Genomic DNA, 14,128 nt, shown 5'->3' on the forward strand with positions numbered 1-14,128 from the left:
CGCAGGAATAGATGTACCAAAAGGGCTCTCACTTCTTCTCTTTGATTCCTGTATTGTGTGACTCTGCTGTGGCAATCTTAGCACACAGGAGTGGGGGCTCCTGAAGCAAGAGAGAAGCTGCAGTTTTATTTGAAAAGGATCCTTCATTGCATCCCTGGGCTGCCTAATTGCTCAGTTCCATTAGCTTGAATGGGGATGAGGGGGGAACCATGTCATGCGATAGACCTGTGGCTGGGCATCTCCCGTCTTCCAACCCTGCAGGGCTGAACTCATGGGTCAGAAGTGAATTGCACCCAGAAGAGACAACTTCTTTCCCCAACTTTGTACAGCCTATGGAGGCAAATCTCACTGAGGCTTGTACCTGCAAAAATCATGCTGTAAGAACTCAGTGTCCTCCAGATCCTCTCCTGTGCTGTTCAGTACTTTACACAAGGCCATTTTTCCCCTTTGTCCTTCTTCACCAGTTCATTTTCATATTCAAAATCCACTTTAATGGCATCGTGCAGTGACAGTGTCAATGGAAGTAGTCTGGGTTTGCACTTGACAGCTCAAAACATGGTTTAGTCCATCTTAGCTGCAATGTAGGAAAATAATATCTGACACACCTGAAGTTATCCTCATCACGTTTTGGCTGAGGTGAATCATTCAGGCAGATGTTTATTAAATCCACCTATCAAACACTCAGCCCCAGAGATTCTTATTCTTTTCCTGCCTGTGCTGTTTCTTACCTCTGTTAGAGAAAAAAAGAACAGCCTTCTTAAAGCAGTGGCCTTTGCTTGCACTGCTTTACAAATCCTGAGCCAGGTGCTGGGGTCTTCACTGAAGCAAAGCTCCTGGTGGAGCCACGGTGTTTCGCCTGAGGAAGAACTTCACGTTTCTGGTCAGTAAATGTGAGTTTTCACTAACCTAGTAGAACAAATTGTTCATCTGAGCATAATCGTACTTGACAGCATGACTGTGTTCAGATGCTGCTGTTTGAGATGCCTCGTATTCTTTCATATGCGTTTCCTTCTGGCTTACCTGCACGTCTTTATATGCCAGTGTTTGAACCTCTCAAAGGAGGGAAGGTGAGATGTTTAGCCAATAGCGGTCTTGCTGGCTGCAGAAAGTGAAAGGGAAGAAAATAAGACACGCGGTGATCAGCGTGCTAAATCCTCTCTAAAGCTACAGACCTGTCATGTAGAGCTAAGTCTCAGACAGGGCCAGGTTAACACTGGATGTGCCCCTATATCTCCTCTTGCCTTCAGTCCCGCTCTCCAAAGCCTGAAGTTGTTGACATAACGTTGACACTGAGCAGGGCATAATTATTCAGAGTTGCATAAGAAGTGAATTTATATTGAGTAAAACTAATAAGCTGCACTGCTCTGACATTTAATTTTCTTGGAAACTCTTCCTATTGAACTAGGCAGGACCACATGCATTTTCAAATGAAGTGCAGTGTTTGTGCTAAAGTACCCTCCCATGGACAAGAATGAATAATTTGGAAATTACCGAGAGCCTATTTCCTGCCATCTACCTCCAAACTTACATTTTTATGGGGCTATATTTCTGTTTGATGCCATGTAAAATTTTCATTTTATTCCCACCCACTGTGTCAAAATGGTCTGCAAAATATTCTATAAAAGGGGTTGCTATTTATGACAGGGTCACTGGTTGATAGTCCCCTATTCTTTCTGAGGCCGCTTCTTTCTTTGACATCAAACCCTGGGGCTGAAAGTTGAGGATAAATAAGTGGTGTCCCTTGAACTAGACACAGTCATAATAAACTCTCAGATGAAATGTCAGGTCTAAGCGAGTGTACTCTTCTACGTTCTGGTGAACGTTGATCAGCCCTCCAAAGCAGAGCAGTCATATATCAGGGCTCACTTTATCCCCTTCTCTTCTTACCATATTGAATGTCTGATTATAGGAGAGGTAGTAAATGGCTCCTCTTAAAAGGAGGCTTAACCAGGGAGACGCAGGTCAAGACATCATCTTACCTTCCATGGCATATAGGAGGTCATAAAAAAACCCCAACCTTTCATATTAGTTTGCTGTACTGATATTTTTACTAAAATATCATTACAGACCATGTCGGTTTTGTTAGGCATTATGCTCTGTTAAAAAAAACACAACAGTATGGGTTACTATTAAATATATTAATGCACTGTTGAGGCTGAATAGTTAAGAAATCAAAAGGCGGTTATGCTTTCCTGCCATGCTTTTTTCAACTATAATAAAATGTTTCTTTCGATCTTAGGTACTTGTATACGTCTATTATAACCTGTCATTGTGAAATTAGATCCTTATGCCATACTTACACATTATGATTAGAGCTGGTTCAAAACATTCCATCCAAAACTAACGTAGAAATATTCTTAAACATGTATTTTAATGGGAAATTTAATATTTTATTTTTATCAAAATGAAAAAGGGGAAATACCATGTATGTTTATTAATTTTTTCCCCCCTTTTGTCATTGGGAGAGGCATGCTAGTATAAACAGGGAAATAAGGAAAAACAAACAGAAAACGTAGCCATCATCTGCTATATGCATACATAAACAAACACATGTGTGCAATCCAAAATTGCAATTGCAATAATGAATGCATTGCTTTTTATTAATTTTTTTTTTGGCAGCTGAAGTGTTTATGTTCTCCTTAATTATGTGATTGTGTTTGATACAATAGGATGGGCCACAACCAAAGTACACTTGTGGGGCACTGTGACCCGATTGTCTTGTTCCTCACCCATCTTCAGTTTTCATTAAGGCTGGTTTTGTGGACTGAATTTAGTGTCTAATGGAGTTGGAAGAGCACTGTGTTGGTGTCCTTCATTGGTGATTATTTCCTTTGTGCTTTATAGATGTAGACTGGCCAGGGAGCTGAGAGACAAAGCAGAATGTGTGGGTTGTAGGCTGGGCTCATCTGTACTTATCTTACATCAGGTCAGTTGAAATTCCCTTAGAGATGGGCCAAAACTTAATTAGTCTATCTTGACCTTCTTAATCTTTACAGTCTCTTGAGGAAAGTTAGTAAAAGGGACCCTCTTTACAGTTAAAGTTTTCAAAGCCTAAACCCAGTTTGTGCGATTTTTGTCAAAACCATTGCAGGCACTTTCCTTCCTTAGCTCACATCTTTAGTTCACAGTAAAGCAGATAATGGTGATGCACAATATTGAGCCTTCTTTGTGGTGGGTTATTGATGGTTATTTGCTTAGCTGGATAATTATAGTGTTTATTAAAGGGAAGTTGATCTTGCGGTTAAAATGTTAGATTGAGATGTTTCCGTCTCTACTACAGATTTTCTTTGAAGTCATCTAGGGCCAGTGTAGCAGTATTTCAGTGCTACGATACAGGCGAGTTTGACAGCAAGGCACTTGCTTGCATTTCTGAATACTTAAGCATCTGTATGAAACTGGTATTTTGTCGTAGATTTCAGACATGCTGAGCATGCATACTCTTCTTTGTTTACAGTTGATGCTTTCCATTCTTGAAAATTTGACCCAATCAACCTCAATACTACAGTACCATATTAGGAGGGGGAAAATAGTACCTTCTATTTCGCACCCTTTTTTCTTTCTGTACTTGAAATATTTACATTTAATCAAGCTGAATGTGAAAAGTGTGATTTAAGCTGCTTCACAAAGCTGCACCCTTTTCCAACTCTCCAGTGTTTATTGCAGTGCAGGCAGAGTTATTTGCTTGCTTGCACCTTACACTGAGTCTTTTTTTATTGTGTATCCTACACAATAGCAACAAGGGAACAGTTTAACAGAGTTGCAGAGAAGTTAACCCCTTAAACCTTGAGATCTCTGTACCTGGAGAAAGCACTGGGTAGGATTCCTTTGCACAGGTGTTGCCATCCTCCGTTTCAGTGTTATGAGCTGAAATCAATGGTGGACCTTCAGCCATCTGAAACTCAGTGGAGAGAAACAGCCCCACATAAGGGACGGGTCTCCTCCTTCCAACAGAGGCATTTTAAACAGGTCACAGGCATCAGGCTTCAGAGGAGCCTGTCTGCCTCCTATCTACAGAGGGAATTTAGGTGAATAAGTCAAATGTCAGCATCCAGGTTGTGGACGCCTTGAGGCGGGTGAGATGCCGTGGGAGATCTCCCAGGAAGACTGTGGTGGTTTGGGCCGGGTTGGCCAATGCGAAGATGACAGATGCTCTCCCCCGCCTCGCGCTCCAAGGAGAGGAAGAAGAGAGATTTGTGAGTTTAGAAAAAACTAAACTACTTCAATGAAAAATTAAAAATAAAACAAAAAAGGATATAATGAAATAGATACGATATATATAAATATATACAAAACCAGATCGAATTCATAGGAAGATGTCACTGGCAGGCACTGGGGAAGCTCCAGACTGGACTCAGTGACAAATGGGAACTGGAACACACTGACCAGGATCAAAAGGCAGATGAGCTGACGGGGTCCTCCTCAGATGTCAGTCACTGAAGAAAGAGAGCCATTGAAGAAGCAGTTCACTGAAGAGGAGTCCAACCCTTTGACCCCTCAGCTGTTATACTGAGCATGGCGGATGGGCTGGAACACCCGATTGGTCTGTTTGGGTCCCCTGACCTGGCCACTCCCCCCCACAGGTGCAGCCCCACCATGGGGCAAACACCCCCGTTTCTGCATCTGTTCCCTGCTGTGCTCAACAAGGAAGAACAAGCTGTATTTTCTTTAGTTTCCCAGAAGTTATAGAGATATCTTAACTAGGGTAGTTTTGTGTGCCAAGAAAGTCTTTTAGCAGAAGAGCTTACAATGATTATGAAGTTTTCCTATCAGAGAGCGGACAATTTACACTTCTGAATGCTTCCTGAGCATAGTGCAGCACGTGAAATTTTCATCATGAACTCGATATGATATTGTAAGGTTTTCTTTGTTTTGGGACCCATAAGACCCCTATAAAGAAAAATCTGAAAAATTACACAACTTAGACATACATCTATCTCCTTTTTTTTTTTTTTTTAAGTCTTCTCAAGAAGAAGCGAAAGGTTCACTAAGGACTATTTCTGTGCAACTTTCTTGACCCAGTTGTTTTGCTTTTTTTAAAGTTGCAATGTGAAAGATGCTCCTCCCCCAAACTTAGAGAAGTTGGACTCTTTTTCTTCAAACAGTTAGCAAAAATAGCATGTTTCAAGCTGTGCCATCAAATTTCAACATCAAAGATAAGTTTCAGATGGCCATTAGTAACTGAAAAGAAAGAACTATAATGGAAATATTTATGTAGGTAGACCTTAACATACTATTATTAGTTTTACAGTTGAAGTATGGCTCAAGTATGTGTTGTATGTCTCATATTAGTGTTAGATAATAGAGCTTTTCATGTTATTCAAGTGGCAGAAGTCACTCCCTTCGCCTGGAAAATGGCACATGGGTACTGTGACTGGAAAAAACCTGCATTTTTAAGCAACAGAAGAAAAATGACTAGTGTCGCTATCCAGTGTTTCATTGTCGCAGAAAATAGACACTGCCCTGTGGGAATGTTTTTCATCTTTGATGTATAATAACTTCATAATAGTAACCAGATGGTTAATTAATCTGGAGCTAATTGGCAAAAGTGGAAAAGTATTTTTATGTGTGGTATAACTGCAACAAAATAATATCTAACTAATTAGCAGTGTAGCTTAAGTAACGGTGTAGAAGACAAATGGAGCAAAGGAATTTCTATTATATAAATGCTACTGGATCCAAATTCAACAATACGAAAGTTTTGTATAATGTGTATTAATGAATAAATTCCAGCAATCCCTATAGCTGCTAAGTCAATTTGATCCTTATGAAGATGCTAGCTTCTCAGAGCTCTGCAGAGATGAACGAGGAAAAAGAAAAGCTGCTTATCTTCTTACTCTACAAGCGAACAGACAGACACACACAGAGGGTCGTGTCTGTGCACCCACGGGAATAAGAAGCGACCAGAACAATTCATGTTCAGACTTCTATCCCACTGGAGTTGCTTTCAAAAGTATTTGCTAATGGTAGATAATTAAGAACAAAACCAAGAAATAGTCCCTTCTGCTATCGATGGAGTGTGAAAGACATTCAATAGTTTAGTGCTTTATAGTTATTCCAGTCTCCATCCCTGGGCCTTCTCAGTTAAAATCAGCCAAGACAGTAACCCTGTCTGTCACAGCTTTTCCAAAAAGGTCATGGGGCTCAAGCTTGCTGGAAGGCGCACACCCATCAAAGCAGGGAAGTCTCACGTTAAATGACCTTTCATTTACACTCTGGTATTTTTCCTCTAAGTTTTCCCTACCCGTTCTACGCTTGCCCTTGGCTGTTTCGGTGATTGTTCATAAGCTTTCCACAGACATCAAGGCATTTGACAGCCAAAGGCAACAGCAGTGTTACCTGGCCTTTTCAGACTAAGTTCTTCCCTTGGCCAGGTCACCTGGACATGAGGTTCTTCATGCCTATCCATTTTTATGACAGTGAACCCCAAGAGTGTAGGCCTTTCCTCCCTCTCCCTTTCATCAACATGCCCCAGGTTTGATGTGTGAATAGAGGAAGATCATGAAGAATGAGTTAGCTGACAATGTCCTCCAGTCACCACACTAATGACAGTAGCCTTTAAATAATCATCTAGCCTAGACTGTTCATGGAGGCACTGCCACAGCTGGGAGGAAGCCTGCGGGGACACAGTCATTTGGACTATTATGTTAGCAGAGATGGGGGACTGGGATTTCAAAAGTTAATGATGAAGTAGGGAAACTGGTGAAGAAGGAGCAATTACTGTCAGGTTTTCCTAAGTATTGACACTGCTTTGTGTGTTTTTCTTGATTTGTGTTTATCCCTGTGGTAATGGATTCAAACGCCAATACAAGAATAACCACATCCAGGCTCAGACCCAGAGGGGATTGCAGATGCTCTGCACCTGAATGCAAAGAGAAGACAGGCTTTTGTGGTTGTTTTTATTTTTTTCCTGGATGTTACAAGATTCCCTCCTTATAAACCCATGTTACTTAGGGTGTAAAGTCTTCTGTATGCAGAAAGGCATGCTAGTGTCTCTAGTTCAGCTTCTACCTGACTATTCCTTATGGATGTATGACAGGTCTACACAATGCCAGCAAGAGTGGTTCTGCTCAGCTGTGATGTACTGAGGGTAGACCCAACTCTTTGGAGATGTTAGGGAAGCGAAGGGTGTATACTTTTGAGGATAATTGTGGAAGTAGATGTCAGTAGCTCTTTCTTAGATCTGCATAGAGGAATCCATTCCAAAAAGAGCTAAAAGATCTCAGGATAAAGGGGACATAGATACCAAAGATACTGCACTCAGGATCTCATAAAGGATCTCATAAAGAAAGATGATAATGATGGTTTGCATATTCCAAGCAGTGGGAAATAAATCACAGCAGACAACGTGGCACATGTTAAACAAGAGCACAGAATTCTTGCTCAGAGGAATCTTGTCGCTGCAAGTTAATCATCACTTTATTAGCAAGCCCTGAAGCTTTTTGGGATATAAATTTTGCAAAATAACACCTGGAATGTGGAAGTAGGCCATTGAATTTAGAAATAAATTATGCAAAGTTGAGAACCCAAAGTTGCATTTGAGCCCCGTGTGGTCACGAAGAGAAAACCTGCTTCCTTTTATGAGGCCCACTTGAATATACCCTCTAAGGGACTAACCTGTGGGAAGCAGTGGGTGAAGACCTTGGTGGTGGAATTTATGCTAATTCCTGTGGGAGTCACAGCTCTCTGAGTTGTAAGTGAGGAGCCTCTGCTGTTGCTGTGTTGTAAGGCATTTGTTGAACATCACAGGACAGTAAGATACTAAAAGGATCAAGGCTGTGTTTCCTTGATTGGGGATTCAGCAACAATTGGAGATGGAAAAATTTGTGTGTGTGTCTTCTTTTCTTCTTTCATTTTCTGCAGGACCAGGAATAATATAGTTGACAACTGTCAGTGATGTAGCTTTTTCTTCTTTCTAGAATGATCCATAGAGGAGAGAAGGCAGAAATAACATAATAAAGTTTGGGTGCTTCATGGGATGGAAATGGCATGTCCTTTGTCTGTCTTCTCTTTCTATTACCGTTTTTTCAGCTTCTTTATTTCAGTCTCCTGGTTTCTGTTTGACAGACTCATGAAAAAAAAAAGGGTTCTCCGCTGACAGTTAACTTTGCCTGCACACTCATCTTCTCTTCTCCTCCATTTCTTCTTTAATTTAAGGCCCCTTGGTATTTTTTTTCCCCATCAGACATAATGAATGGCTGGGAGCTGTCAGCTCTTTTGGACTCTTTTGTCTTCTATTCATCATTATGTCTTCATTGTCCTCTTTAATTTAGCTGCAACGTTGAGGGGATCACTTACTGTGAAAGACAATATTGCTAGCTGTCCATAGGGATTTCACACATCTATTCATCATCCCATGTAAGATAAACTATATGTGAAATATTGTGCATTAAAAAGGGCAAAATATGTAAGTCCATTCCAGACACCAGGTGCTTAGCTGGTATTTTCAAACACGGGTCTCCGAGGCTAGACATTTGACACCTTTTCTGGATACAGATTTCCACCAGTTTACCTGTTGAAGAAGGGTCTTTCTAAATTGCAAGTGAATTGAGTACAAACTTGCACTAGCTTTATTACTTTGTTTCAAAATAAAATGTAGAAAAAAACGCCAAAAGTCATAATTAGACCCTTATATCCTGGTTTTCAGAGGAGAGAGACAGTGGGCGTTCAGAGTAATCGGGCATATGCCCGTTGACTTGGAGAACCTAAATATGGATCTAGAACATTAAGGCTAAGAATCTTTGTGCGGTGTTAATAGCCATTGCAAGCAGTCTCTGCCTTTGGAAAACCATGATTGCTGTGATTTGGCTTCCAAAGGTGTACAAATAAATCTCATAAAATGTCTCTTGCCTTACAATATCTGTAAAATAAGCCCTTGGTTTGCATGCATTTCCTGTACACAAGGTATTAAAAATTGTGGAAAGTTTAGTTGCAATATCTTCCACCCCCATGTTTAAATTTAAATCAGTTGGACTAGATGATCATTACAGGCCCCTTCCAACTGAGATATTCTATTCTATTAACTCTAAGTCACACCGAGGACTTTGAAGAAATTGAGAGGTAGTAAACTCATGGCAACATTTGGTTTATGCATCTTCACTGAGTTCTCTATGTATAATTTTATGGCCGTGTAGTCAAAAAGATAAATCTTCTGAGGGCAACAGAACATAGTGAAAGTTTTCCACTGCTAATCTTTGTTTCTTTCCTCATACGCACACTATTTCCTATTTCTTGGCACAGGGTGAATTACCCTAGGAGTCCTGTCTAAATAAATATATACACAAAAGCATACATTTTATTTCAACGACAATACCAGAATTTACAAGCAAATACCTTTATACGTTATGGGTAGCATTAACATGGAGATGGAAGAGAAATATGAAAAAATTGTGGTACACAGCCAAAAACTCTATCAGCTCGCAGTTACCAGGCACAGTTCAAATTGTACAAAGTAAATAATGTGGATTTAGGGTTGCAATTTCAGATTCTCCCTTTTTTCCATTGTGTTTTTATGACTTCAGATGGGTCAGTGATTGTAAATTCTGTTTTGACACAAACTTACAAGCAGAGTCCTTGGGGGTATGGAATCTACATTGTTAGTGGCTTATCTGGATCTTGTCCTTTCCTGCGTGTATTTTTATTAATATCTTAATGGATGCTAAACATGGACTTTTTGTATATGCATCTTTGAAAAGGGCTGTAATAGACTATGTGGTGTCTATTTATGCATAAAGACTGAGTTTTTCTGCTTTGTTGCTTGGTAAACCTTAAGGAGAAAGGGGTGAACGGGAGTCCCTCAGGAAGTTTTCATGATCAAACAATGGCATGAGTCTAACTCTGATTTTGATTAAAAAAATAGTAAATTAATTCACAGATGATTGCTTTTATTTAGGAGAAAATGCCTTGCAAATACTGACATTTCTGCAAGTTACTTGAATGGTTTTTAAGGTCCAGTTTTAAATGGAAAGGAAAGCGTTGGAGAATCCAAAAACATGGTGTTTGTGTACATAAATTTTTGTATCTAATAACTTAATAAAACCCAAGGATCTTTTGTCACAGAACACAGGCAAGAAAAGTCACAGTCCTTTTGAGGCTTCCACATAGAAGTCAAACACAGTGCTGTTTTCACAAACTCTTCAGCATTTATTCAGTTCAAAGGTGTTATTCATGGTTTGACTTGTTTATCTTATGTCTTCAAGATTGCATTTTAAATAAGCTCTGAAAGGTTTATATGGGGGCATGTTAAAATGACTCAGAAATGTCCCCAGGAGTTCAGAAGATGAAATTATGTTGAACTGAAAACTAGAGGATACTACATGCTATTCAATATTGACAAGAGGCATTTTAGGAGGATGAGTTCAGTGTCCTGTCTTTCAAAGTCGGTTATGAATCTTTAGTAAATGCTTTTTTATGGAATTAAGAGATTAAATGCTGTGTTGTCTTTGGGTACTTAGTGAGACATTACTCACAGCAGTGCTTTGGGACTACGTTTGCTTTTAACTTCTGATTTATGCATTTCTTTTCCTCACAATGTGAATAATTAATATCAGCATGATTGGGATTTATTTTTTCATAATATTTTTTAAACCGAGGTGAAAAATATCTGTGACAAGTATTTCAAAACCACCATCTGAAGACACATAAAATGTTATTAGTCACTCCCCAAGTAGGCAAAGATGGGGAGATGGGATGGTCAGATATTTTTTCCACATCCCATTTTCAGACATCAGTTACAAGAATTATGAGATTCCCTCCTACACCAAGATAGTTCAGTTTAGGAGAAATAGAAAGTTTCCAAGGACATAGAGAAGGTTCTCCAGTTTCCGCAACTCTAGATGCAGGCCAGGCAGCTGGTGGGGTAGGTCAGGAGGTGACATGAGCTACCACAGCTGGCTAATATGAAGCTAAAAAATTAAGTAAAGAAGCTAAAGAGTAAGTAAAACAGAGCTGCCCTCTGTGTTACCATTTCAGCACAGTTTGGGATGTCCCCCCTTCAGCACCACCGAAGGTTTGATTGGGAAAGGAGGGTGGACTTTCTCCGTATTGTACTTCTTGAGGGATGCAAAAAGGGGAGACTCGGGGAGGAGACTCCAGCCCTGTGTGCCCAGCACAGCTGCCTGGCGATATCTGCATCTTGTGTTCGCTCCTGCAGCGAGGACCGTTTCTCCAAACAAAAAAAACTCTTGTGAGATCGATTTTGTCAAGTCATAGGCACAACATGGAAGTAATTCACAGACCATGCTTTTGGTGTACTCTTGAGAATTTTTCCCCTTTTTGGCCATAGCTCTACCCTTCACTGCTAAGCTGTTGGAGAGCATGACTAACACAAGCAAAGCGCAGTTAGGCAATTTCCCATTGCTAATCAATATGAATTTCCTGTGAAGCTTCATCTTACTTTGTAATCAACAGGTATGATGATAGAATATATATTTTGTAATAAATCATTTTCTTCTTTTCTTGATTTCTTTGACAGAATCATGAATAAACTGGCAGACCAGCAGGACCACATGATACCATGAAGAGAAGCTTACAGGTCCTCTATTGCCAACTGTTTAGTAAGTAAATACTTTTTTTTTCTGTAAGAAATGAACTATCAAAATGCTCACATAAGATAGTAATATTTATGCAGTGCACAATTCAAGGAGGTACTTAACCATGTGCCTTGCTTCAGGTAGCTGGAGAAACCATATGGAAGTTAAATTATCTTGTTAACTGAGATATCAGGAGATGTATTAAAAAATGAGTTGAAGTATCAGCTGATTCTGCAGAGTCTTGTACAAGAGTAAAAGTGATTGGCTGTGCCTTGCAGCTGTGAACACCTGTAGAAAAATAAGTTGTAGAAACAGAGGATCATGGCTGGAAGAAATAATGCAACGTTTTTATAACCGTGTTTTTTGTCTAGTTCTCAGTGAACGAAAGGGATCCATACCACTTGGCACATCTCGTGGTGGTGTCCTCAATAGAAGATCTATAAGTGAGGGAAGGGAGCTCCAAACTCACACAGACCTAAATTCTGTGTCCCTTGCTGAGATGACTAGTTTCTTTATTCTAAGTTTTGTATTTCAGAAGAGTGTATCCAATATGAAAGTCTAGCAAAAAGACTCATGTGAAATTTAGACTGTGTAGATATGTCTGTCATCCCTGTTCATGGGGGTAATGCAAGGTTTTAGGCATAAAACAGTATTGATGCTGTTTGAGCATTTCTGTAGACTGAAAATTTTCAGTGTGAATATCACAAGCAACAACTGCTCTTCAAAATTTTAGAGACTAAATAAAATAAGAATAGATGAAAGGTAAGTGTAATCACTTGCTGTCATATGTTTTACAAAGGAAATTGCTAATTTACAATAAGAATCTAAAAAAGGTTTTTTAATGTTGTCTCTTCAATTCAGCAGAATTTCTGACTTCAAGATACATATTTTCGTGGACAATTTTGTATGGATTTCTCTTATTCTCTCTTATTTCTTATTCTCTCTTATTTCTCTTATTAAACGTGCTTAGTATGCATGGAATGAGCAATACAAGGACTGTTACTTTTATTGGCATGTGTGAAAATTAAGTCTAACAAATATTTTATGGACTGTTACAGAAATCTAGTTAATATCATATCTCTGCTTTACTCATTGCCATCAGGGTATAGAGTGAGACATTTCTTCTGCTTTGCTAGTTTGGCTAGTGTTCCTACTCTTATTTGCAGCTTCTCTTATGACATAGGAGAAACTCAGCTGCGTCTTCATGACATCTGAGGGGAGACTCCAGAGGTGCACCCAAGATCATTTTGCTCTCATGAGCGTAAAGCTAGGCCAGATGTGTGTAGACAACCTGCCCAGCAGCACACCCTTGGCTCCCAGAGTCTGGGTGCCTGGCTGGAGTGCACTGGGGGAAGAGCTCCTCAGGGAGGGCTGTAACCAGAACCCCACTGACAGCAGTGGGGGCTGTGGTAGCTTCACAATAGCTAAGGACCTAGAATACTTTGTCACGTTTTGACGTGCTTCTGCATGATGAATAGTAACTTAATTCTAAAATTATCTCGGTTGGTGGACCAACATTAGGTTCATTGCAATGAAAACATGAACTGAACTGTATGAATACATTTCTATCAACATGGTAGGGAAAAACAGGAAGGCATACTCTATATCCAGCCTATCAGTGTTGCGTCTTTCTGTAATTTATTATTATTTTTTTTTAATATCATGCTTCCCTGCTTGGCAGCATTCCCCACTGGTATCCCTGCTTTTTTATTCAGGGTAATATGTTGAAGATCTAGGCAGAAAATAGAGGAACACTGAAAATTAAGAAGGAATGACTGAGGAAACTATATGTATATGCACACACACACATATATAGTATGAATAGGCAACGATATTCTGAACTCCGTGATGTAATTTGAAAAGGTGGATTCTGAACATACTGTTTCTACTGATAAATAAACAAATGGCTTTGTTTCTCTGAGTGCAGCAAAAATTTGTACTAAATGTAGTTATCGTAACAAATACAACACCTGTGGCTATATAAGAGGTATCTTGGGCATCTGGATCGAGTTTTTTCACTGGCTGGTTGATTGGCTGGTTTGTAAGAATCAAGTTCCACCAAGTTACTTAATTCCTATCAAATCAGTTTTCTTTTAGATGTCCTGTAGGTGTGTTACTTTAGCTCACTTTTTCCCCAGTTACACCACAATACTAAAAGCAATCTCCAGAGAGTGCATTCTGCAACCAAGGAAGAGGAAACGACTTTAATGTGTTTCCTGTAACTGTTCTTTGTGCTATAAGAAGGGCCTGCAGCATGGTCTTATTTTTTTCATTTGCATAAAAGAGGGAAAATTGCTGCTACTGTACAGAGAAGAAAAAACCCAAACCTTCAGAGACTGTCAGAAGAGGATGTTCTACTTTGGGCTGATTCACCAATGTCCTACGCCTGCCTGCATTCCACATCTGCAGCTGCCACAAGTGGGTCCATGATGCTGCCTCTCTGATGTGGCAGCATTTTCATCTTGCCTGATGTGTTATGAGTGATTAATTGAGGCTTAGGGCTATAGAGAGAAGTGTCCTATGTATGAACTCTTGTGAGTCAAAAACTAGGATGGCTTGAGCAAAGCTTTAGTGGTTTTTGTAGAAAGAGTGACCAGCTG

General features: G+C 39.8%; 1 protein-coding gene across 2 annotated transcripts in view; it reads left to right on the plus strand.

The window, feature by feature from the left end:
- The window catches only part of TMEM108 (transmembrane protein 108), a 165,242-nt gene that overhangs the window by 68,313 nt on the left and 82,801 nt on the right, over positions 1-14,128 (plus strand). For both annotated transcript variants that reach the window (XM_074575192.1, XM_074575193.1), the window contains exon 3: positions 11,471-11,552. In XM_074575192.1, the coding sequence (XP_074431293.1) occupies positions 11,513-11,552 (40 nt within the window). In that variant the 5' untranslated portion in view covers positions 11,471-11,512. The remainder of the gene's footprint in view (positions 1-11,470; positions 11,553-14,128) is intronic.

Source organism: Larus michahellis, chromosome 2 (genome assembly GCF_964199755.1).
Source record: "Larus michahellis chromosome 2, bLarMic1.1, whole genome shotgun sequence".
NCBI lineage: Eukaryota > Metazoa > Chordata > Aves > Charadriiformes > Laridae > Larus > Larus michahellis.